General features: G+C 44.7%; 1 protein-coding gene and 1 long non-coding RNA gene across 13 annotated transcripts in view; one reads left to right on the top strand and one right to left on the bottom strand.

Annotated features, from left to right (window-relative positions):
• il16 (interleukin 16) overlaps positions 1-21,995 on the top strand; it is a 171,786-nt gene that overhangs the window by 65,817 nt on the left and 83,974 nt on the right. For 11 of the 12 annotated variants that reach the window (XR_011086740.1, XR_011086739.1, XR_011086738.1 and 8 more), the window contains exons 16-21: positions 15,864-16,087; positions 16,552-16,674; positions 19,360-19,429; positions 19,607-20,745; positions 21,074-21,228; positions 21,417-21,582. Coding sequence is in view for 7 of the 12 variants with exons in the window: in XM_049717389.1 (XP_049573346.1) it covers positions 15,864-16,087; positions 16,552-16,674; positions 19,360-19,429; positions 19,607-20,745; positions 21,074-21,228; positions 21,417-21,582 (1,877 nt within the window). In the remaining 5 variants the exon portion in view is untranslated. Of the gene's footprint in view, positions 1-15,863; positions 16,088-16,551; positions 16,675-19,359; positions 19,430-19,606; positions 20,746-20,902; positions 21,035-21,073; positions 21,229-21,416; positions 21,583-21,995 lie in introns of those variants that run through there. The other variant, XM_049717392.1, reaches the window with a different exon arrangement.
• Positions 614-3,570, bottom strand: LOC137840233 (uncharacterized). Its single transcript, XR_011086742.1, has 2 exons — positions 3,410-3,570; positions 614-3,079 (listed from the first exon to the last, which is right to left on the bottom strand). It is a non-coding gene; the product is annotated as an uncharacterized lncRNA (long non-coding RNA).

Below are 21,995 nucleotides of genomic sequence, written 5' to 3'. Positions count from 1 at the left end.
ATATATATATATATATATATATATATATATATATATATATATACATATATAATGCATGCCGCTCAGGAAATTAATATTTGAATATATTGAATGAACCTTGAATATATTGAATGAACTTCGGAATATATTGAATGAACCTTGAATATATTGAATGAATTTCGGAATATATTGAATGAATTTCGGAATATATTGAATGAACCTTGAATATATTGAATGAACATTGGAATATATTGAATGAACCTTGAATATATTGAATGAATTTCGGAATATATTGAATGAACCTTGAATATATTGAATGAACCTTGAATATATTGAATGAATTTCGGATTATATTGAATGAACCTTGAATATATTGAATGAATTTCGGAATATATTGAATGAACCTTGAATATATTGAATGAATTTCGGAATATATTGAATGAATTTCGGAATATATTGAATGAACTTCGGAATATATTGAATGAACTTCGGAATATATTGAATGAAATTTGACTGACGTCATCATTGCCGCCATCTTATACATGCATTTTGTTGCTGCCGCAATTATGAACCAGTCAGCTCGCAATATCGTGTCAGCTATTCTTAGCAATGATGAAATTGTCAATGCACTGGCGAGTGCTTGTACCACCCAAAATCCCCCGGAGACACATGCCCAGCAATATCATGCTTTGGACGAAGAAGTCCAGGCTGCTTTTAATCGGGGCAGACCTGGGCGCACAACAGACCAGGCTTCTGTTAATCATCGCAACCTCAGTTTGCCATCGACCTCACAGCAGTGCCCCACAACAGCCCCCCTGTACAATCTACGCCCATTCACTAGAAAGGGCCCAAGACAGAAGAGGTAAGAATAGGTAGGGTTAATTTAAACCGCACGTCTGGTCCGTGAAAATATTGTCTGACATTAAACCGGTCCGTGGTGCAAAAAAGGTCGTGGACTGCTGCGTTATGGCACTGCGCTCCGGCGCGGCACTTGTAGAGGTTAGAGAATGGAAAGCTGCAGCGGTTGCATGGGTTGCATGAACTAAAAGAGAAGCTGTTCATATAGATATCATTAGAATCACCCACAACCATGCAGGCTGAATATTTAATTTAGTATTGAACGCAGGCTATTTGATGGACGGCGACACATTGTCACGTTGCTCACACAGCGGACTGCGGACATACAGACAAATGTATGTGAGATTATGCCTGGCGGAGATTATTGCTATGGAACTAATTTTTGTTTACAGTATTCCATGGTTAATTATTTTCATAATGCATACAGTGCAGTTTTTACCTTTCCTTTACCAGTACTGTAAATATGGAAGAGTATTAGGGCCACTGAATTTTTTTTTTAATGGGGAACTTTTTTTTTAAATTCATTCTACAAAAAAAGTCAGAACTCTGACTGTATACTGTAAAAGTTAAAGTCAGCCCAAAGAAAATTACTTTTAGAAAAAAAAACTCTCTTTCAAGATGCCTGTATTTTATGTGTGAGGCCTTCTGATGGATGGTTTTGTGTTCCTACTTTGTGTGGACTGGTTCATTGTCAATTTAGTATCACTGGGAAATGTACATACCTGACTTGTCATGTCGTGGGCAGTAACTAGTACATGTACCCAATTGTTCTTAAATAAAGATTTCAGGTCTTTGCCAGGCCTTTACTTGAGCATTTGCATTGAATGATACTTTATAATTCTACTTCACTACATCTCAGTTTGTGTCAGTTTAGGGGTCCGGAAGTGGAAAAGTTTGAGAACCCTATGCTTTTAACAGTACAACTGAAAGAGTCAAACTCTTACTGTATATACTTTTATTTGAAAAGAACTGAATACTTCATCCACAATTGAATATAAAATGCATGGCACTTACAGTATCTATATGGTGATACATCATATGAAACTTACAGTATCAAAGTCAAAGTCAAAGTCAGCTTTATTGTCAAGTTCTCCACATGCCAAAGACACACAAAGAAACCGAAATTTCGTTCCCCCCTATCCCACGGTGACAAGACATGGCTCACAACAGACAAACAAGTATAACAAAAGCGTGCTGAATAAATAATGAATAAATAACACAACAAATAAATAAATAAATAAGAGGAGCAAAAAAAAAAAAAAAAAGGAGCAAGTGCGCGTACAGCAGACATTCCCGAAAATAGCGCAACAGTGCCGCACGCTACGCAGATGAGGGTAGCGAGTTCAGGGCCCTAACAGCCTGGAGAAAGAATATCTATATGGTGATACATCATATGAAAGAATAGTATGTTATGAGAAAATCTTAGGTCCTTTGACCTGTACACTCCTTTTGTCCATTATCCCTTAAACGATTAAAACTCAAATTACTTATTTATATCCAGGTCTGTGACAATATATTATATCACAGTAGTGGAACAACTGAATTACTAATGCTAGTAGACTATCTCTCAAGTAGGTCACATGCTCTGACAAAAAGTTCAATTCCATGATTTCCATCATCAGTGAAGGGGTTGATGGGCCTTAACTCCACATCCCACTGGTGATCATAAGGGGGTTGCACAGGCACACGATTGAGTGGCCTTTGATCCTGAGGAAGTTGGAGCATTCCCATTGTCCACAGCTGCAGTGGGGACCGACTCGCCATTGTCCTCAAGCTGTGGTTGTTCCACTGGATCACAAACTCATCCACAGATCTGTTTATTCTAGGAAGATAAACATGTTGAAGAGCTGTAATGTGAAGAGGGTCAGTGCTGTCTAAAACTCTGACATATTCCATGAAGAGGAAAAGGTCTTTATAGTATGCTGACACAACCCTGTTTACTTCTGCCCACAGTCTTTCGATCCTTTGATTATGCACACTACGTCCAACTATGAAACTTCCTCTGTTTGTTCCTTGATTTGCAATCATGAACCGTGCAACATCAATGTTCTCGCTACCAGCATCACCCCTGACATGGTGTGGCAGTCCAAATACATTCACAGCACCCTGGAAAAGATGCAAGGCAGTCGATGCTCGGTTGTCTGTGCAACATCTCAGAAAGGTAATGCAGCGACTGTAGCCATCAGCTGCTCCATGATAGACAAATCCCCATGGATTTAATTTGTGGTTTGTGTCAATATGCCTGAAATAAGAAGAAATCTATTATTATTTCTGTTTTTGATATTGCTATTATTAATATTATCATTATTATTGTTGTTGTTATTATTATGATTATTATTGTAATAGACAACACTGGACGTACATAAAAATGTAACTTCATTGATTTTGCTGTAAGACTATTTGTACTTGGTAATAAGAATGTTCCAATCTCGGATGTAATGCGCCTCATGTACTAAGGCTACAAGTCCTCTGCTGCAGATGCAGTTCAACTCCTGCCTGCGACCCTTTGCTGCAGATTATTGACCAGCTAGGATTAAATAACTAATGTTAATCAAATTTATAAAACACATACCACACTTCATTTGGGGAAGAGACATTGTAGACCCTCCGTTGAATTGCCCTTCGTCCTCTCAAGGCTCGCCCCACTGGATCCACTGCCCTTAAACGCTCCCGTACCCGCCAACGCTGAACTCTGATTAGGTCTCTCCAGAACCGGGGGTTTGTCTGATAATATCAGCAATAAGACGATCGAGATCGTCATTTGTAATGTCAGTGAAACTCCCATAATCCATCAGACCGAGTTGTGTCCTGTAGTTGTACAGTGTTTGGATATTTACAGACAGCATCCGAGATATGGTGATCCAGCTAAACCCTAAATCTCGCATGTGAATCAGCTGAGCAGCTGGTATGTTGTACCTTCAAAGAGAAAAAATAAAGTAAAAACAAATGTGTTAATGTGTTTATTCACATGTGAATTAATTGTCTTATTCCTATAGCAAGTACCTTGCAGCCTATAATACTTTTTTATGTGATGATAAATAATAATAAGTTTGTAAGTAGATATTATTCTTGGGCTGCATTAGCCTAGATCCCCATACACTTGTTTAAATATTACTTACCTCAGCCTTCCTCTCTGAGATGCAGAATGTGTGCCCATGTCATGCGGTCGTCCATCAACTTCCAGCTGGACTGTTATTTCCGCCAACATCTCGTTTAGAGACTCGTAGAGTCGTTCAAGAAGGACGCATAATGTTCTTTCAGCAATGTTTTGTTGAACATTATTACTCATAAGCACTATGAATGACGCAATAATGGAGATATGATCCTCAATGTGACGAGATACAGTCTCCAAACTGTTAGTGTCATTTGGAGTACAACCTATAGCAAAAATGTTATCCAGTTCAGTAAAGTACTGGAATATTTCAGCTGATGCCATTTTATTAAGCCAGCAAATTCTGAAGGCTACCACCTGACTTGACTTGGTTTTAGTACAACTTCATTCAATATATTCCAAAGTTCATTCAATATATTCAAGTTTCATTCAATATATTCCAAAGTTCATTCAATATATTCCGAAGTTCATTCAATATATTCCGAAATTCATTCAATATATTCAAGGTTCATTCAATATATTCCGAAATTCATTCAATATATTCAAGGTTCATTCAATATAATCCGAAGTTCATTCAATATATTCAAGGTTCATTCAATATAGTCAAGGTTCATTCAATATATTCCGAAGTTCATTCAATATATTCAAGGTTCATTTAATATATTCCAATGTTCATTCAATATATTCAAGGTTCATTCAATATAATCCGAAGTTCATTCAATATATTCAAGGTTCATTCAATATATTCAAGGTTCATTCAATATATTCCGAAATTCATTCAATATATTCCGAAATTCATTCAATATATTCAAGGTTCATTCAATATATTGCGAAGTTCATTCAATATATTCAAGGTTCATTCAATATATTCAAATATTAATTTCCTGAACGGCATGCCATATATATATATATATATATATATATATATATATATATATATATATATATATATATATATATATATATATATATATATATATATATTTTCCTCACCCCCCGTGGGTGGTCTCTTTTTCCCTTCAAGCTCGGGTCCTCTACCAGAGGCCTGGGAGCTTGAGGGTTCTACGCAGTATCTTTGCTGTTCCTAGTACTGCACTTTTCTGGACTGAGATGTCAGATGTTTTTCCTGGGATCTGTTTCAGCCACTCCTCCAGTTTGGGGGTTACTGCCCCTAGTGCTCCAATGACCACAGGTACCACTGAAGTCTTAACTCTCCAGGTCTTCTCCAGCTCTTCTCTGAGCCCTTGATATTTCTCAAGTTTCTCATGTTCCTTTTTCCTAATGTTACCATCATTTGGGATGGCTATGTCAACCACAACGGCTTTCCTCTGCTCTTTGTCCACCACCACAATGTCCTGTTGGTTCGCCATTACCATTCTGTCTGTCTGGATCTGGAAGTCCCAGAGGATCTTGGCTTGGTCATTCTCTACCACCTTTGGAGGTGTTTCCCACTTGGATCTTGGGACTTCCAGTCCATACTCTGCACAGATGTTCCTGTACACTATTCCAGCTACTTGGTTATGGCGCTCCATGTATGCTTTACCTGCCAGCATCTTACACCCTGCAGTTATGTGCTGGATTGTCTCAGGACCTTCTTTGCACAATCTACACCTGGGGTCTTGTCTGGTGTGGTAGATTTGGGCCTCTATTGCTCTGGTGCTCAAGGCCTGTTCTTGTGCTGCCAGGATCAGTGCCTCTGTGCTGTCCTTCAGACCAGCTCTTTCTAGCCATTGGTAGGATTTCTGGATATCAGCTACTTCAGCTATGTTTTGGTGGTACATCCCATGTAGGGGCTTGTCCTCCCATGATGGTCCCTCCAGCACCTCATCTTCCTTTGATGCCCATTGTCTGAGACATTCACTGAGCACGTCATCCGTTGGGGCCTTATCCCTGATGTACTTATGGATCTTGGATGTTTCATCTTGGATCGTGGCTCTCACGCTCGCTAGTCCTCGGCCTCCTTCTTTACGGCTAGTGTACAGTCTCAGGGTGCTGGACTTGGGATGGAACCCTCCATGCATGGTTAGGAGCTTCCGTGTCTTGATATCTGTGGTCTGTATATCTTCCTTTGGCCACCGTATGATTCCTGCAGGGTACCTGATTACTGGTAGGGCGTAGCTGTTAATGGCTAGGGACTTGTTCTTGCCATTGAGCTGACTTCTTAGGACTTGCCTTACTCGATGGAGGTATTTGGCTGTGGCTGCTTTCCTTGTTTCCTCGTCAAGGTTGCCATTTGCCTGTGGAATTCCAAGGTATTTGTAGCTGTCCTCAATGTCTGCTATTGTTCCTTCTGGGAGTGAGACCCCCTCTGTGTGGATTACCTTTCCTCTTTTAGTCACCATGCGGCCACATTTCTCAAGTCCGAATGACATTCCGATGTCAGAGCTGTAGATCCTGGTAGTGTGGATCAGGGAGTCAATGTCCCGCTCGTTCTTGGCGTACAGCTTTATGTCATCCATGTAGAGGAGGTGGCTGATGGTGGCCCCATTCCTGAGTTGGTATCCATAGCCCGTCTTGTTGATTATTTGGCTGAGGGGGTTCAGTCCTATACAGAACAGCATTGGGGACAGAGCGTCTCCTTGGTATATACCACATTTGATGGTCACGTGTGCAAGTGGCTTGCCATTGGCTTCAAGTGTGGTTTTCCACTGTTTCATCGAGTTGGCGATGAAGGTTCTCAGAGTCCCATTGATGTTGTACAGCCTCAAGCATTCAGTGATCCAAGTATGTGGCATTGAGTCATATGCTTTCTTGTAATCAATCCAGGCAGTGCTCAGGTTGGTACGTCTAGTTCTGCAGTCTTGGGTGACTGTTCTATCCACCAGGAGTTGATGTTTTGCTCCTCTGGTATTTTTACCAATCCCTTTCTGAGCAGTGCTCATGTATTGATCCATGTGCCTGCTGATCTTATCTGATATTATGCCCGACATCAGCTTCCATGTTGTGGAGAGGCAGGTGATTGGCCGGTAGTTGGATGGGACTGTACCCTTTGATGGATCCTTCTGGATCAGGATCGTACGCCCTTGGGTTAGCCATTCAGGGTGAGTCCCATCCCTTAGCAGCTGGTGCATTTGTGCTGCCAGGCGCTCATGGAGAGTTGTAAGTTTCTTGAGCCAGTAGCTGTGGATCATGTCAGGGCCTGGTGCTGTCCAGTTTTTCATTCCTGAGACTCTTCTCTGGATGTCTGCCACTGTGATGGTTACTGGGTTCTGTTCAGGGAGCTTGCTGTGGTCCTTTCTCAGAGCCACCAGCCACTGTGCATCCTTCTTATGTGATGCCTCCCGCTCCCATATCCTTCCAGTACTGTTCAGTTTCCAGCCTTGGTGGGTCTGCTCTGCTATTATTCCCCTGCCACTGAGCGTACACTTTCGCTGGTTGTGTTGTGAACAACCTGTTTATTCGTCTGGCTTCATTCTCTCTTGTGTACCTCTTTAGGCGGCTGGCCAAGGCTTGGAGTCTTTGTTTGGCAGTTTCGAGTGCTTCAGGTATGGGCATATGGCTGTATTTCTTGGGAACTTGCTTTTTCATTGCACCTTTCTGGGCCTCTGTCATTTGGCTCACTTCTCTCCGTGCTATCTTGATTTTGGCCTCCAGCCTTCTCTTCCATGGTGGGCACTGTTGTGGTCGCATATGGTCATTCTTCTTGTAGCCAAGCATTTCTAGGATCACTGCTGCTGAGGTGTATATCAGCTCATTGGTTTCAGTGATGGTAGCCGTAGGAATTGTTGTCAATGCTGCATTCACATCTTCTAGGAGACTTTCTGAGGGTACTTCACTTAGCCTCTGCAGTGTGTATCTAGGTTCCCGAGCATTCATTCTCACCGTGATCTTGTTCTTCAGGTCAGTTGCTGCCTCGTTCAGCTTGATTGTGCTTATTGGGGTTTCGTACCCAACCTCTGGGCTTTTACATGGATTTAACTCGTCTCTGACCTGGTGCTCTGGTTGGCCTTCGCTATGGCATTTGTGTTGTATCTCATCAATCTCGAGGTGTGATAGCAGGTGCCGTTTATGGATATTGGAACATTGAGCTACTAGTTGCTTGGCCGATAGTGTTGACTGTGGGTATTGAAGTTGCCATTGTTCCCGCATTCTCCGCATGTAACCCCTCTCGCTCGGGTTGCTGGAGTAGTAGCATTCCAACAGATCCTTATTCTCGCATCTCGCCCATTTGTGTCTTGTTCCAGTAGCCCATTTTTCATCAGGGTGCTCTGGTTCCCCAGCACCTGACGCAGACCTTGTTTGTCCGGGCGACGTCTGAGCCGGCATGTCTTTCGTTTCTTGTACTCTCATTATCTCTGAGGTAGGCGGTATCGTTAAGGGTCTTGCCTAAGGACCCACACTGACTGTTGGTAAGGTAATCTCTCATTGCTCATATTGTGCCCCTGCCGGGAATCGAACCCGGGTCTTCCGTTTGTAAGTCATGTCACTTACTGATTGAGCTAGTCAGCCGTATATATATATATATATATATATATATATATATGGTGTGTATATTAACTGCACTGAACAGAACATGAAGGCCCTGCAGCGCATAGTGAATACGGCTGGAAAGATTATTGGTGCTTCGCTCCCCTCCCTGAAGGACATTTACACCTCCCATCTCGCCCTCACTCTTTGTTTGACCTTCTGCCCTCTGGGAAGAGGTACAGGAGCCTGCGCTCCCGCACCACCAGACTCGCCAACAGCTTCTTTCTCCAGGCTGTTAGGGCCCTGAACTCGCTACCCCCTTCTGCGTAGCGTGCGGCACTGTTGCGCTATTTTCGGGAATGTCTGCTGTACGCGCACTTGCTCCTTTTTTTTTTTCTGCTCCTCTTATTTATTTATTTATTGTTGTGTTATTTATTCATTATTTATTCAGCACACTTTTGTTATACTTGTTTACTTGTTTGTCTGTTGTGAGCCATGTCTTGTCACCGTGGGATAGGGGGGAACGAAATTTCGGTTTCTTTGTGTGTCTTTGGCATGTGGAGAAATTGACAATAAAGCTGACTTTGACTTTGATATATATATATATATATATATATATATATATATATATATATATATATAAATACACGCCGTATATATATATCTATAGTATAGTACGGAAATGGCGCACTCAGTATCAGTGCCGAATTTAGAGCGTGGGCTGTGACGACAGCATTCTTGTAATTTGCGCGCCAAGTTTTCGGATACAGTTTTACGCTAAAGCCACCCACAAACCTTCCCCTGGAATCCTTCCATTAAAATGAGTCGCCCAAGGAAAAGCAAGGTGGACACTGAATGCCGAGTGTTTAAAAAGAGTGGCCAATTTGGCTCGACGTACGCGACGTGACGTTCAGCCACATGAACATCAACATCAACCCGTCACAGAGCTAGGTAAACGGACCAACACCTCGGATCTCTCCTAAGAATTGCCACAACAAATTTTACTCCAGACTATGACACACTATCAAAAAATGGGAGATCAACAACACTGTTCCCACTGAAAATGAAGGGGAGTGTCATGCGGTCGCGTTTATTTTTTCGTTTTTTTGTCTCGTCAATTGTCGTAACTTTACTTCCGGTTTTATTTTGTCATCCCTTCCGTTTCAGTTCGTGTTTCCTTCCTCGGTGTTTGGTTGTCTTGTCTTCCCTGATCCCGATTGTGTGCACCTGCGTAATCGACACTAATTGTCATCACCTGTGTCCCCGCCCTTTTGTGTGTATTTAGTCCGTGTCTTCCCCTTGTCTTGTGCCAGTGTGTCTTGCCTCGTCCCGACCACCAGCGATCCCTTGATGTCCGAACTCTCTGTAAGAACCCTCCTTTTTGTCTCGCCACCGAGCGACGCTTTTGTTTGTGCCTTGGTCTCCATCGCCTTTTTGTCTCGCCCCAGTGCGACTCCTTTAGTTGGTACTTTTTGCTACGTGTTTTCCCTCGTAAGAGGCGTTTTGATTTGTACTTTTAGCCTTTTGACTCGCCTCAGTGTGACACCTTTTGTTTGTACTTTTTGCCACGTGTTTTCCCTCGCAAGAGGCGATTTGATTTGTACTTTTGCTCAGTGTGCTTGCTGGAATAAATCCCAGAAAGAAACGACTCTGCATCCGAGTCCTCCGTCTTGTCCCCTGCCTGACAGTACACACTGGCCAGTCATGGACTCGGCAGAGTCGGAGCACCTGTGCGCCGCAGTGCGTTCCCATGCCTCACAGCTCGCCCAGCACCAGAAGCAAGTGGGCGACTTGGGGAAAGAAATCCGAGGAATCGCTAAGTGCCAAGAAGAATTCAGAGGAGCGGTCGCCACCCAAGTAGCAAAGCTGGGTCAGCAAATGCAGGACGTGCTCTCGCTCTTGAACGCGGGACCAGCAGCGACTTCCAGTACACCCGCTGCTTCCTCAGTTACTCCCCTTGCCATAGCTCCCATGACCGACGGTGCCAGACTGGCTCCTCCAGAGCGCTACTCCGGTGAACCCGGCCTTAGCCGGGCATTTATTACAGAATGCGGGATGCATTTTGAGAGGGCCCCAGCAGATTTCCCCACCGAGCGCTCCAAGGTGGCCTACATGGTTTCATACCTGACGGGAAGGGCCCGCACGTGGGCCACCGCGGAATGGGCCAGGGATTCCGTCTCCTGTCACTCTCTCCCCGCTTTCATCAAGGCTCTGCGAACGGTGTTCGATCCAATCTCCGCTGACCGAGAAAAGGCTCGCCAACTCTGTCAGATAGTCCAGGGACAAGACACCGTCGGGGACTACGCCATCCGGTTCCGCACGCTGGCCGCGGAGTGCGGTTGGAACGCGACGGCACTATATGACGTCTTCCTCCGGGGCCTCTCTGGGTCCATACAGGATCAGTTAATCCCCTTAGACCTTCCCACCGACCTCGACGCCCTCATCGCTCTGGCTATCCGCACTGGCAACCGGCTGCAAGAGTGGAGGAAGCACCGAAGCAGGACCACCCCCGCCTTCGTCCCAGTAGCCGGCCCTGACGTTCACCACTCCAGGCTGGACGGGGATCGGCAGCGCCAGGAGCCAGAACCGAGGCAGTTGGGCAGAGCTAAGTTGACCGAGGAGGAGAAGTTACGGCGACGCCGAGAGGGAAGATGCTACTACTGCGGTGAGCTCGGACACCTCCTTCTCTCCTGTCCAGTAAGGAGGACCCTGAAGGTGAGCGCCTTCTCTGCGGCTCCGTCCCCGGAGCGAGTGCTTCCCAAGGGCAGGATTACACACTTGGGAAGAGAAATAGAACTCGAAGTACTAATAGACTCAGGAGCAGATGAAAGCCTGATAGACTGGGCATTTGCTCGCCGGTGGGGGGTAAAGACTGAGCTGATGAACACCCCCGTGAAAGCTAAGGCACTCAATGGACAGGCACTTTTTGAAATAACTCACATAACAGAACCAGTCTCGTTGTCGATAGGTCCCCACCAGGAGAATATAAGGCTACATGTCGTGACCTCTCCAATGAACCCTCTCATTCTCGGGTATCCATGGCTTCAACGCCACAACCCCGTCATAGACTGGGGATCAGGGGAAATAACGGGATGGGGTCCCGACTGTCATGATTCCTGTGTCAGGTCTAACCTGCGCGCTGTGCCTCCTGCTCAAGACGCGCAAACCCCCGACTTAACCGGGGTCCCTGCGTGTTACCACCCATGGGCCGAGGTATTCAGCAAGGCCAAGGCTACCTCCCTACCTCCCCACCGTCCGTATGATTGCGCCATTGAACTCCTGCCGGGTTCAACTATACCTAAGGGGAGGCTTTATTCTCTTTCGGGCCCTGAAAAGCAAGCCATGAACGAATATATAGACTCCTCCCTGCAAGCAGGACTGATTCGACCATCATCGTCGCCTGCGGGGGCGGGGTTCTTTTTCGTGGACAAAAAGGACGGCACCCTACGCCCCTGTATTGATTATAGTCCTCTCAATCAGATCACAATCAAGAACCGGTATCCGCTCCCACTGATGTCGACCGTGTTCGACCAACTACAGCAAGCCCGGGTGTTTACAAAGTTAGATTTGCGCAACGCATACCATCTAGTGCGCATCCGAGAAGGGGACGAATGGAAGACCGGGTTCAACACCCATCGAGGACACTTCGAATACTTAGTCATGCCATTTGGTCTCACCAATGCTCCCGCTGTGTTTCAGGCCATGATCAATGATGTTTTGAGAGACTGTTTGGACCGTTTTGTATATGTATATTTGGACGATATTTTGATTTATTCCCCAGATCTGAGGACCCATAGGATTCACGTCGAGACGGTGCTGCGACGTCTTCTTGCACACAAACTATACGTAAAGGCCGAGAAAAGTGAATTCCACAAGGACACCGTATCTTTTCTCGGCTTCATCGTGGCCCCGGGCAAGGTTGAGATGGACCCGGCGAAAGTCAGCGCGGTTAAGGAATGGCCTACCCCCGACTCACGCAGAAAGGTGCAGCAATTCCTGGGCTTTGCCAATTTTTATCGGCGGTTCATCAAGGGCTTCAGTGCCACGGCGGCTCCCTTGCACGCACTCACGTCTCCTAAGGTCCCCTTCCGCTGGTCAGCAGAGGCGGAGGCGGCCTTCCAGGAGCTAAAGAACCGTTTCAGCACCGCTCCCATCCTCACGCTTCCTGATCCGTCGCGACAGTTTGTGGTGGAGGTGGACGCCTCCAATCAAGGAGTCGGGGCCATCCTATCACAGAGAGCCAAGAGCGACAACAAACTACACCCGTGCGCGTTCCTGTCTCGACGGCTGACGCCCGCCGAACAAAATTATGATGTGGGGGATCGCGAACTGTTGGCAGTTAAACTGGCACTGGAAGAATGGAGACATTGGCTGGAGGGTGCTCAGCGGCCCTTTTTGGTTTGGACAGACCATAAAAATCTTGAATACATCAAGTCAGCGAAAAGATTGAATTCCCGCCAAGCCCGCTGGTCACTTTTTTTCAATCGCTTTAACTTTTCTCTATCTTACAGACCGGGATCCAAAAACACCAAGCCTGACGCCCTCTCCCGTGTTTACAACTCAGATCCAGAACTCAAGAAACCCGAATCCATCCTGCCTCCTCATTGCCTGGTGAGAGCGGTGACCTGGCCAATCGAAGGCCGGGTACAGCGGGCCAATGGAAACAAGCCACCCCCTAGTGGCTGCCCGGAAAACAGACTTTTTGTCCCAGATCAATTCCGATCCCAAGTCATCCATTGGGCTCACACCTCCAGACTCTCTTGTCATCCAGGCATGCGCAGAACCCTGTTTGTCATCCAGCAGCGATTCTGGTGGCCCTCCATGAGGGCTGACATCAAAGAATACGTGGCAGCCTGTCCCGTCTGCGCCCGGAACAAGAACTCCCACGGCGCCCGTATGGGGTTGCTGCATCCCCTACCCATTCCTTCGCGTCCATGGGCAGAGATATCCATGGATTTCGTCACCGGACTTCCGGTCTCGCATGGGCGGACCACCATACTCACAGTAGTAGACAGATTCTCAAAGATGGCTCACTTTATCGCCTTGCCCAAGCTCCCGTCCGCTAGACGAACAGCCATAGTAATGATGGACCACATATTCCGGGTTAATGGGTTCCCGAAAGACATTGTCTCCGATAGGGGGCCCCAATTCGTATCCAGGTTTTGGAGGGAGTTTTGCAGGCTCATAGGGGCAACCGTGAGTCTCACATCAGGTTATCATCCGAAGGCGAACGGGCAGACGGAACGGGTCAACCAGCAGTTGGAGACAAGTCTCCGCTGCCTGGTCTCCCAGAACCCCGCCTCATGGAGCAAGAACCTCTCCTGGGTGGAGTATGCCCACAACTCCCTGCCCACCACGGCCACAGGTATGTCCCCATTCAAATGTGTGTATGGCTACCAGCCCCCAGTCTTCCCTGACAGTGAGCCGGAGGTGACGGTGACTTCGGCCCACGCCTTGGTGCGCCGCTGTCATCGCGTCTGGGCGGCGGCTCGGGCCACGCTGGTCCGACAGGGGGACCGGGTCAAGCGGATGGCGGACCGGAGGAGACGTCCGGCGCCCGTGTACCAGCGAGGGTAACATGTCTGGCTGTCCGCCAAGGATCTTCCCCACCGGGGGGACTCCAGGAAACTGGCGCCTCGCTTCGTGGGTCCGTTCCCCATCGCCAAGGTCGTGCACCCGGCCGCGGTGCGTCTCCGCTTGCCCAGGTCCCTTGCAGTCCACCCCACCTTTCACGTCGGGAAGGTCAAGCCGGTGGTGGACAGTCCATTGGTGCCGGATCCTGCGCCGCCTCCGCGGACTGTGGGAGATGGGACGGTCTACACCGTAAAACAACTATTGGATGTGCGCAGAAGAGGCCGGGGCTGGCAGTACCTGGTGGACTGGGAGGGTTATGGGCCGGAGGAGCGGCAATGGGTGCCGCCTAGTTATATTTTGGACCCGGGACTGTTTGATGACTTTTATGCGGCTCACCCTGGGGCTCCTGGGCCGTCTGGGATCCGGCCCTAGGGGGGGGGTTCTGTCATGCGGTCGCGTTTATTTTTTCGGTTTTTTGTCTCGTCAATTGTCGTAACTTTACTTCCGGTTTTATTTTGTCATCCCTTCCGTTTCAGTTCGTGTTTCCTTCCTCGGTGTTTGGTTGTCTTGTCTTCCCTGATCCCGATTGTGTGCACCTGCGTAATTGACACTAATTGTCATCACCTGTGTCCCCGCCCTTTTGTGTGTATTTAGTCCGTGTCTTCCCCTTGTCTTGTGCCAGTGTGTCTTGCCTCGTCCCGACCACCAGCGATCCCTTGATGTCCGAACTCTCTGTAAGAACCCTCCTTTTTGTCTCGCCACCGAGCGACGCTTTTGTTTGTGCCTTGGTCTCCATCGCCTTTTTGTCTCGCCCCAGTGCGACTCCTTTAGTTGGTACTTTTTGCTACGTGTTTTCCCTCGTAAGAGGCGTTTTGATTTGTACTTTTAGCCTTTTGACTCGCCTCAGTGCGACACCTTTTGTTTGTACTTTTTGCCACGTGTTTTCCCTCGCAAGAGGCGATTTGATTTGTACTTTTGCTCAGTGTGCTTGCTGGAATAAATCCCAGAAAGAAACGACTCTGCATCCGAGTCCTCCGTCTTGTCCCCTGCCTGACAGGGAGGCTTTCAAGTTTGTTGTAAAAAAATGCATTTTGAATATGATCTGTACAAATAGCAGGGATTGAAACTAGCGACCATTCTCATTTTCAAACAATGCAGGATGCTCAAGGACATTGATGCACCACCTGTTTGTGACTAATCTTAACCTGTAAAGTTCTTAAGGCTTACTTTAAGGAAGTGTTTCTCGTTTCCTCACCTCTGTTACCAGGTGTTTGTGAGTTAAAACTCTGCTCTCATTTTCAGATACCCCTCACCGTGTTGCCGTTTTGATTACTTTATTTGGATGTATGCTTTCACCGATTCTTCAAGATGATATATTTGGTCAGAATGTTTGCCGTTTGATGTGATCTCATAAGATAAACATCTTTCATTAATCTGACCTGCAGGCACTGAAGTGATGGAGACTGTTATTCATAACAACAGTGTCGTATTTTATGACAATCACTGATAGCAGTTTTTTAGGGATTTTTTTTTTTTAATGCTGTTAATAAATGCATTTGTTTTCAAAAAACCTTTTTGGAATATCCATGCTTTACTACCTACTAAAGGCCAAAACCTTTTATGCAATGACCTTTACAGGTCGTTTATATTACTTCACACAAACACTACATCCATCTGCTCCTGGTTCGGCCCCCCGGTCAAAATTTAGAACCCAATTCGGCCCGCAAGTCAAAAAGTTTGCCCACCCCTGGTCTAGCACCACTGAAGTTATTTAGTGTTAATGTTTAAGTCAGCTTCACCACCATTTTCTGTCGCAACTTTCAATTAATCTTCCTCAAACATTGTTTTGTTTATATTTCATTCGAGTATAGCAATAATGTAAAATATGATTTAATCTGTGGAGGCAAATGTATTGTATAATTGTATGTAACAGGTTTGCGAAAGTTGGAGTCATGTTCTCATGGCCGGCCAAGATGCAATCATTGTTTGGAAAGAAGCTTCAGCCAGGTTACAGTTTGTCGAGTTCAAAAAACCATGACTCGCTCCTGCAGTGACAACACAAACAACCACCACCGCAACCGCCTCTTCAACATCCACAACTTTCCCACCACACATCATAACCCATCAGCCCGTGTCCTCAGCCTTGACGCACCAAAGGTAAGTTTGGTCACTGGCTGTTATAAATTGAAATAAATGTTATTTAATGGTTAATAAATACATAACCCTTGATTGCATGAGTAAATGGTTGTTTTTCTGAGTGTGCCTTGCTATTGGCTGGCAACTAGTTCAGGGTGTATCCCGGCTGTTGCCCTAAAACAGCTGATAAGCGGTTCAGATGGATGGATGGATGGATGGATGGATGGATGGATGGATGGATGGATGGATGGATGGATGGATGGATGGATGGATGGATGGATGGATGTGCGCGTGCGCGTGCATCTGTACGTGTGTGCGCGAGTAGGTGTGCGTGTATGTGTATTTATGTATATTCCATCTGGCATCATCATATCTGGCTGAAAACAAAGAAATAAATGAGAATAATGTCTTAATCATTGCCAAAATTCCAGACTTGTATTTTCATTTTAACTGATGTTTGCCACTTCCTTTTCTCATGATCAAAGACATGGTCCGACAACAGACTCTCAGTGCCTGTGTATGCTGATGACAACTACAATGTTCCATTTACCTCTTCTGTTGCCATGTCTAGTCAGAAAACCCTTGATGAGACCTTCAGGGGAAATAAGGTAACTTATTTTTTTACTGAATGTAAGAATGTATTTCTTTTTGCCTGTTATTACGTATTAACTAGCAATTGTAATGTCATTGATAACTAGTTCTTGGAATGTTATGCTGTCCTATAAGAGTAACAAGGACATTTGATGGGAGGGTTATTGTGGTATAATATTTACAAGTAACCAATTACCGTGCTGCCTCAGCCAATGGCATGAGGAAATGGCTCTTCTCTTAAATTCAATGAAGCATCTGGCCAAAGGTACAGTGTTTATCTTGAAATTAGACAGTATATAGTAAAAAGATAACCAAAACAATAAAAAAAAAAAAAAAAAAAAAAAAAAAAAAAAACGTGGAACAGTGACAGTAATAAGAGTGAACTTGTGGAAATAATAAAAATCAGTTGAGTGGGTTTGCGTGTCCCATGTGCGACGTTTTGTGCTCTGACCTGCTCTGCGCAGCCCCTTTCCAAATCCTGTCCCAGTCTGCTTTTGCTAAGTTTACTTGTTACTTTGTTTCCCTGCTGTTTTTGAATTCTTGTCTATTTAGTTTCCCTGTTCATTAGTATTAGTGCCTTATTTTATGGTTTCATTAAATCCATCCATCCATCCATCCATCCATCCATCCATCCATCCATCCATCCATCCATCCATCCATCCATCCATCCATCCATTCACCATACTGCTTGTCCCCACCGGGGACGGCTATCCCAGCAGTCATTGGGCAGTAGGCGGGGGACACCCTGAACTGGTTGCCAGCAAATTGCAGTTCACAAAGAGACGAACAAATATCCGTACTCACACCTACGGGGAATTTGGAGTGCTCACTCGACCAACCATGCATGTTTTCAGGATGTGAGAGGAAACCGGAGTACCCGGAGAAAACCCACACAGCCACAGGGAGAACATGCAAACTCCCCACAGGGCAGGCTGAACCTGCAACCTCTGAACTGTGAGGCAGATGTGCTAACAAGTGCGCCTTCATTAAATCCTTTTTGATCCCATCCCCGCTTTCTCGCTTCCCTGCACTTGGGTCCTCATTCCCCATTACCTGACACAACCATTAGATTTAAAAGGAGACTACAAATCCGAAACATAATCAAATTTCTAATATTGTAGCAGCGCCCAACTGTCCCCACACTCTCTGGTGTCTTTGGTTTCTCTCTTCTATAATGCCAGGGTTGCCAAATGTGTTTACAATGCAAATCTCGACCACTGTATTTGGCACCATACAACTGGTGAAACTGAACGACTGGACACGCCGCAATGTGATACTAACAAGAAATGCCTGACAAGAAATGCCTGCCATTCGCCAAGGCTGATTGCAGCGCGCTACACAGAGACCAGCTACACACCCATTCCACTGGACACTGCCCCCTCCACCGTAGTCGTCTACTAGAGGCGCGGGTGGCGGTAACAACAGTCTGCCTTTTTCAGTTAGTTTATCACAAAATGAATACCTATGATTCCACAAATAACATGTTGCCTATATAATTGTTCTTATTTTCACATATATTTTGTCATATAGTCAGTGCACATTAAATTTTTGATTGTGTTAAGAGCTTTTTTTGTCAACAGAGACAATAGTTAGTCCAACCTGTATTTGTGCTTGTTATCATGCTTATTTATGTTATACTAATTCACGATGCGTGTGCAGTGACAGTTCCTGGCATGTGCAACATGTGGGTAGGCAATCCCCCCCCACCCTCGCAAAACATGTTTGCTGGCTGAAAACGATTTCTATGATGTAAAGGCGTGACAAGATCAACATAAACTATGAATGAATTGAAAAGAAAAACTACAGTTGTCCAGATCATTCCCAAATACTGATCTTTCAGCCATTACAACAAACAACGTGGTCACTAAGCAGAATACTGACAATATTCACGGTACAAACAAAATGACACAACACAATCAGTAGAGTCTGTGAAACACACTAAAGTACTCCTGCAACGACAGGGAACAAAAAACAACTAATTTAAACATGCACATTCAGTAATTCTATTATTTCACAAAATGCCGCTCGGCATGCAGGGAGGTGCAACTCCAAATCCTGTAGTATTATTTATTGGTGAAGTCAACCCAGCATGCCTCGCAGCATTTGAAAATGACAGTAGTTAATTCCGTGTTTTATAATTTATATTTGATATTTCTTTGTGTATCCTGGTAGTGTAATAGTTGTGTGCATATTCTACTTAATAGTTGTCGTTTTAGGTTCGTGTTGTTTTAGCAATGTGTTTAGTGAGGACCCATTTTGTTTCTCTGGCTCACTGCAAGCCTGCTTGTACACTCAAACAAAATACGTTTTTATCAAGTACGTATTGCAGTTGGCCATGACTTGAGTTACCGGAGCTTCTTTCGTTAGAATTGTTATTACAGATAATTGAGACCCATCATGAAATTCTTGGTAACGTAATGTATAGAAAAGATAGTTAAATGTTTAGTTATTATTGATAAAGCAATATATATATATATATATTTATATATATCATAATACTATATGATCTGTATTTTATTTGGTCTGTAAATGAATTATTCTTTGCTATAGCTGTATTCTCATATATCTGTTTGAAGAATACATAAAGTCCGATACAGTATATTTTCAATTGGCGTGTCCATGTGTTTGTAGCAGCATGTGGGTGAGTGAGCGGAATAAGGCTGAGTTACAGCATTGTGTGACACATTATGTATGTCAAACAGGAAGAACAAATGAGAAAACAGTCAGAGGGGAGCAAAGAAGACTTCAGTTTAGAAGCCAAGCTACACACAGGTAAAATATCCTTGCATTATGCATTTTCACGAGGGTGCTGGTAGTTAACATAATGTCGTTTTTCCAAGTCAATTGTAAGTTTAACACTAACACTACAAGATGATATTAAATAATGGACATACAATAAAAAAAATTATGCTGGTGAAACTCATACACTGCTTTATGTTGTGTGGACAGGTGGGCTGTCAGCTGAGCTTTGCTTACAGTCAAAAAGAGGAGCTTTTAAGAGGCAAGCGCGAATAGGACAACAGCTTCAGGATCCTTGGGTTCGCCTTGTGGATAGTTTCCCTAAAGATTTGCCAGAAATCAGAGACCGACACAACTTTCTCCATTACACTGAAGACAGTGCTCGACCAAACAGTATCTACCATAAGCCTGTTACAATGAAAAATGAAGACAAAATGACAAAGCTGAATTGCAGTGTTGCAGATGCGAGCTCAAATTATCTGTGTAACCTCACCCCTGAAGGCAAAGATGAAATCCCCACAGAATCAAAAAAAGGGCCTCCAGTGGCACCCAAACCTGCTGGGTTTCGTCAGAGCCTCAGAAAATTTCGGCATGAACAAGACCAGAAGATGCTAAGTAAACCTGCAAAACCAAGGCATGCTGTTGGCTTCTACAGAAGCTTCAATATGAGAGTTGACTCATCTGTTTCCAACCTGTCCATAAAAGACAAAATCCATTCATTTGAGACGTTTTCAACCCCAGCCAGTTCAGAGAAAGTGGACAGTAAGAAACATGTAGTCCCATCTACTTCACTTCCACTGATGGAGAGCGAGTTAGACAGAAAATATGCAAGAAACAAAAATAAAACCTCACAAGGAATCCAGAAGAAACAGTCTGCATCTTCTGGGGCAACAGACGTATTAGTTTACACCTTTCCACCAATCATATCATTCAATTTTGAAACAAGCAGCTGCAAAAACCTTAAGTCTGAATCCAACCAGTCATCTCTTGATCACTTGCCTTTTCAGCCTGCTGCAGAATCTGGGACACTATTTTCTCATTCAGTTTCATCCCAACAAGCTTTGACTATCCAACCCAAAGAATTGCTTGTTTCTCAAATGCCAGACTTACAGGGAGTAGATGTCATCAGGTCTGCAGAATCCAAAACCTTCTCCACTCCAGGCCTCACCTCTGTGGGATACAGTCATGCCGAACAGGGCAGTTCCCCAGAATTGACTGAACAGGAAGAAGTAAAGAATCAAACAGAACATTGTAACTTGAATACAAGTGACAGTCCAATGACAGACAGAATCAGTTATCGAGAACTGGAAGGAGAGAATTTTGGTAAAATCATTGCCTTTAGCAACCAGGTAATCTCACACACAAAAATGTTTTCATTGTGTTATTTTTTACGAAACTAGCCTGAATAATAATCACATTGTACTCATACATCGTGTGATAATGTTGAGCATTTAAAAAGTATTCAAGTATTCTGTTATATTCCATTTAAATGCGTTATGGTTCCAGGTCTCGCAAGCATTGATGCGGACCCTTCCAAAAATGTTTTGTGTTGTTTTTTACAAACGTAGCCTGAATAATAATCGCATTGTTCTCATACATAGTGTGATAAGGTTGAGCATTTAAAAAGTATTAAAGTATTCTGTTATATTCCATTTAAATGCATTTTTATGGTTCCAGGTCTCGCAAGCATTGATGCGGACCCTTCCTATGCCCACTGACAATGGTCTGGTTGGTTATGCTCCAAACCTCACAGAGTTCACTGCTGAAAATGTAATAAACCCGCATGAACGTGATACCATTTCAGATGTCACTGAGACTGGATTTTCTATTTGGTAAGTGAAAGCAGGTACCATCAAAAGACAGAGAGCTGTTTAGTCTCTGCTCAACAGGAAGTGGGTTTAAAACGAACAGTAAAATAAGCCACTTCCCATTTTATCACTGCTGTTGTGAGCAACTACCAGCAACGACTACCATATGTGTGGTGATATGACTTGCATCATTTTCTTTCCCCTTCATACAGCTTAGCCACTCTCAGAGCCTGCACCATTGAGTTTGGGGAGGGGGTATCTCCCCAACAAGTAGTAGTTCCCTCTGCTTGTGCTCAGTCACTTATCTCAGCCATCCCGTCAGAGGAAATAGAAATGATGATCAAGGAAGTGAGAGCTCTGGACAAAGATGTGCTGAAGGTAAAACAATACCACACTGTGCATCAATATCCTGTTGAGTAGTTCCAGACAACTGGAGGTTAACCTGAGGTTACCTTCAGCAGGGAGCTTGTCCACTCTGCAGGTACGAGCAATGTTGGTGGGGTCATGGTCTAGTAAAAGTAGCCATAGCCAAGACAAAAAGAAACCACTACAATGCATTGCGCAAATACGTCAACTTGCTTATAGGTGAAGAGCTTATCATTTGACAAGCATGACATGTGACTGAAATTGGCAATATTTTTAATACAGTAGTCCAGGGCTGGCCAACCCGCGGCTCGCGAGCCGCGTGCTGCTCTTTGCCTGTTTTTTTGTGTGTGTTGCTTCGCTTGAGTTCAATATGGTATTTCCATCAAACGCGTATGTGCATGAGGTGAAATCCTGCAAAGGAGGAG

The sequence above is a fragment of the Syngnathus scovelli genome, chromosome 4 (genome assembly GCF_024217435.2).
Source record: "Syngnathus scovelli strain Florida chromosome 4, RoL_Ssco_1.2, whole genome shotgun sequence".
Taxonomy (NCBI): Eukaryota; Metazoa; Chordata; class Actinopteri; order Syngnathiformes; family Syngnathidae; genus Syngnathus; species Syngnathus scovelli.
This window is presented reverse-complemented; position numbering and strand designations above follow the sequence as displayed.